General features: G+C 49.5%; 1 protein-coding gene across 1 annotated transcript in view; it reads left to right on the top strand.

The window, feature by feature from the left end:
• The first annotated feature begins 330 nt into the window (after positions 1 to 330).
• The window catches only part of LOC119582316 (pro-resilin-like), a 1,045-nt gene continuing 723 nt past the window's right edge, over positions 331 to 652 (top strand). Inside the window, exons 1-2 of the mRNA XM_037930531.1 lie at positions 331 to 336; positions 469 to 641. Of these exons, the coding sequence (XP_037786459.1) occupies positions 331 to 336; positions 469 to 641 (179 nt within the window). The remainder of the gene's footprint in view (positions 337 to 468; positions 642 to 652) is intronic.

Genomic DNA, 652 nt, shown 5'->3' with positions numbered 1-652 from the left:
CTCTCTAATAACTGTATGTCCATGCATGCGATTCCGAACGTCTATCTATGTGATGTATTTCTATATTTGCGTGAGTGCTACCTACCCTTGCTTGCCTGTAAAAGTCAATTTGAAGCACGAAGATGTGTGATACATTTTCAAGCAGACCCTCTCTGGGAGAATGTAAATGCGCACCTTCGTAAATATCTGAAGACGAAGCATGATTTAACACGAGCATGACGCCGTAAGCACAGAGCAGCCCGTCACTTACTCTTTTCCTTCGAGTTATATAAAAGCGACCGCTGTCTGTTTCAGTTGTCAGTTCCACCTTCGCACACACCCAGCGCAGGCATGAAGGTACTTGGCTGCGGACCTGAAATTCTAGGCTTCGTCTGTTTTCCGTAGAGTTTATTTTGGTTTTATGGGTTTATGCAGATTCTTAATTCTTAACCTTGCTTGAAAGTATAGTTCTCGATATGTCTGTGGTAGGTAGCGGCGGTTGTTTTGGCTTGCCTCGTGGCGGCGGCTCGGGCTTCTCCTCAAGAGGGTTACAACTACCAGGCGCCCTCTGGCCAGGGCTCTCCGCTCCCGGGATCCGGTTCAGGGCAGTTCCCCTCAGGGTCGGGGCAATTCCCTTCCGGTTCAGGGCAGTTCCCATCCGGGTCAGGGCAAG

Source organism: Penaeus monodon, chromosome 15 (genome assembly GCF_015228065.2).
Source record: "Penaeus monodon isolate SGIC_2016 chromosome 15, NSTDA_Pmon_1, whole genome shotgun sequence".
Classification (NCBI taxonomy): Eukaryota; Metazoa; Arthropoda; class Malacostraca; order Decapoda; family Penaeidae; genus Penaeus; species Penaeus monodon.
Note: the sequence above shows the minus strand (reverse complement) of the source record. Positions and strands in the feature narration are given on the sequence as shown.